Here is a 2,500-nt window from a genome sequence, read left to right as displayed (position 1 = left end):
GTAAATGAGTAGGTGTTACTGTGGGATTTTTTTTGGGGGGGGATGATTGAGAGTTTAAAAGCAGACCTCAACAGTAGATTCTCAAGTGTAGACAATAGATTAAGTAGAGATTAGATTTTACAAAATAACGGCGCAGGTCTTAACGGGTCTTCATTATCTACTTTATGAATACTCTCTAGCTAGCTCTGTAAATACTCTCAGGCTGCTCTATGAATACTCTCTAGTTAGCACTATGAATACTCTAGCTGCTCTATGAATACTTTCCAGCAGCTGTTAAAATTTCTAGCTTCTCAACGAATACTCTCTATTTAGCTCTGTGAATAATCTAGCTGCTCTATGAATACTTTCTAGTTAGCTCTATGAATACTCTCCAGCTGCTCTACGAATCCTTTCATCTGCTCTATGAATACTTTCCAGTTTCTCTACGAATACTTTCCAGCCACTCTACAAACACTCTCTAGCTGCTCTATGAATACTCTTACAGCTCCATTAATAGTCTCTAGCTGCTCTACGAATACTTTCCAGCTGCTCTACAAATACCTTCCATCTGCTCTACAAATACTTTCCAGCTGCTCTACGAATACCTTCCATCCGCCCTACGAACACTCTTCCATCCGCCCTACGAACACTCTTCCATCCGCTCTACGAACACTCTTCCATCCGCCTTACGAACACTCTTCCATCCACTCTACGAACACTCTTCCATCCGCCCTACGAACACTCTTCCATCCGTTCTACGAACACTCTTCCATCCGCCCTACGAACACTCTTCCATCCGTTCTACGAATACTTTTCCAGCTCCATTAATACCCCTTAGCTTCTCGACGAACACTCTCAAGCTGCCGTTGTCCTCTTCAGATGGGCGGGCTGGAGTGCGTGATCACCGGTATGATGGATGAGTTGCGCCTCACATTCGGGTGGAAGACCATTAGGAGAGAGTTCTTCACCGCCCTGGTCGTCATGTCGTCTTTCCTGGTATCCATTGCCAACTTCTGCAGGTAGGGAGGGAGGGAGGGGAGGAAGGGGCCGTGGGATAGGGAAGGTAAGGGGGAGAGAGGAAAGGGAGGGAGGAGAAAGGGAAGGAGGAGAGAGGGAAGGAGGAGAGAGGGAAGGAGAGATGGAGAGAGAGAGAGAGAGAGAGAGAGAGAGAGAGAGAGACAGAGAGAGAGAGAGAGAGAGAGAGAGAGGAGAAAGAGAAGAGAGCTAGACAGTCAGACAAATGGGAGAGGGAGGGAAGGAGGGAAGGAAGGAAGGTAGGAGGGAGGGAGGGAGGGAGGGAAGGAGGGAAAGAGGGAAGGAGAGAGAGAGAGAGAGAGAGAGGAAAGAGAGAGAGAGAGAGGAAAGAGAGAGAGGGAAAGAGAGAGAGGGGAAGGAGAGAGAGAGAGAGAGAGAAGAGAGAGAGAGAGAGAGAGAGAGAGAGAGAGAGAGAGAGAGAGAGGAGAAAGAGAAGAGAGCTAGACAGTCAGACAAATGGGAGAGGGAGGGAAGGAGGGAAGGAAGGAAGGAAGGTAGGAGGGAGGGAGGGAGGGAGGAAGGAGGGAAGAAGGGCAAGAGGGAAGGAGGAAAGAAGAGAGAGAGAGAGAGAGAGAGAGAGAGAGAGAGAGGAGATGAGAGAGAGAGAGAGAGAGAGAGAGAGAGAGAGAGAGAGAGAGAGCAGAGTAGGAGAGAGAGAGAGAGAGAGAGAGAGAGAGAGAGAGAGAGAGAGAGAGAGAGAACGAGAGAGAGAGAAAAAACGAGAACGGGAGAGAAAGAATGAACAGATAAACAGACAGACAAAAACAAAGATAGAGAGAGACCGAGAGATAGGTACATAGCTACCAACACCTCGTCCTTAACTGACACAGGCCTCTCTCTCTGCAGGGCGGGATGTATGTATTCCATTGGCTGGACACTTACGCCGCTGGAATATCGCTTCTATGCTCAGCCCTCTTTGAAGCCGTAGCTGTGTCCTGGTTTTACGGTAAGATTTTTTTTTTTTATGACATTTCGTTCCAATTTCGTCATTCATTATATCTTTCACACTGAGACTGACTTCATATCATCAGGTCTTGAATATATCTATGTAGAAATGCCTCTCCGCTCTTTTGCCCTTTATCCATTACCTGGCTAAGGCTATGGGTTACAGGGGGCTGCTGTCAGGTGTCTCCTGAGATTAAGTGAAAACTGATGTCATTTCTTCGCAAGGGATCACTCAGAACAACTACATGAATTTCAATTGTTCTTAGTAGTTGTAATATGGACAGAACGCTGCACATTCATGTACGTACATGAATGTGAAAGTAGGTCAGTGACCGTGACGTAATCAGTGACCTTGACGAAACCACAAACCGCAAACCGCCACCAATGTCCACAACAACATAATCAATACCCGGAAATCATTAACCTACTTTCACATATGCATTTTATGTTCGTACATGACGCATCATAAGAGAAATAATGAAACAAAAAGTAACTACAGATGAGTATCCCCTCCCAAAGGGGGACGGGACTAAAATTAATG

The 2,500-nt window shown here is 46.4% G+C and overlaps 1 protein-coding gene across 1 annotated transcript in view; it reads left to right on the top strand.

The window, feature by feature from the left end:
- The window catches only part of LOC119598069 (sodium-dependent dopamine transporter-like), a 30,919-nt gene that overhangs the window by 11,204 nt on the left and 17,215 nt on the right, over positions 1-2,500 (top strand). The window contains exon 9 of the mRNA XM_037947702.1: positions 859-984. Within this exon, the coding sequence (XP_037803630.1) occupies positions 859-984 (126 nt within the window). The remainder of the gene's footprint in view (positions 1-858; positions 985-2,500) is intronic.

The sequence above is a fragment of the Penaeus monodon genome, chromosome 40 (assembly GCF_015228065.2).
Source record: "Penaeus monodon isolate SGIC_2016 chromosome 40, NSTDA_Pmon_1, whole genome shotgun sequence".
Classification (NCBI taxonomy): Eukaryota; Metazoa; Arthropoda; class Malacostraca; order Decapoda; family Penaeidae; genus Penaeus; species Penaeus monodon.
The sequence above is the reverse complement of the archived record's forward strand: the minus strand, read 5'-3'. Positions and strand labels throughout refer to the sequence as shown.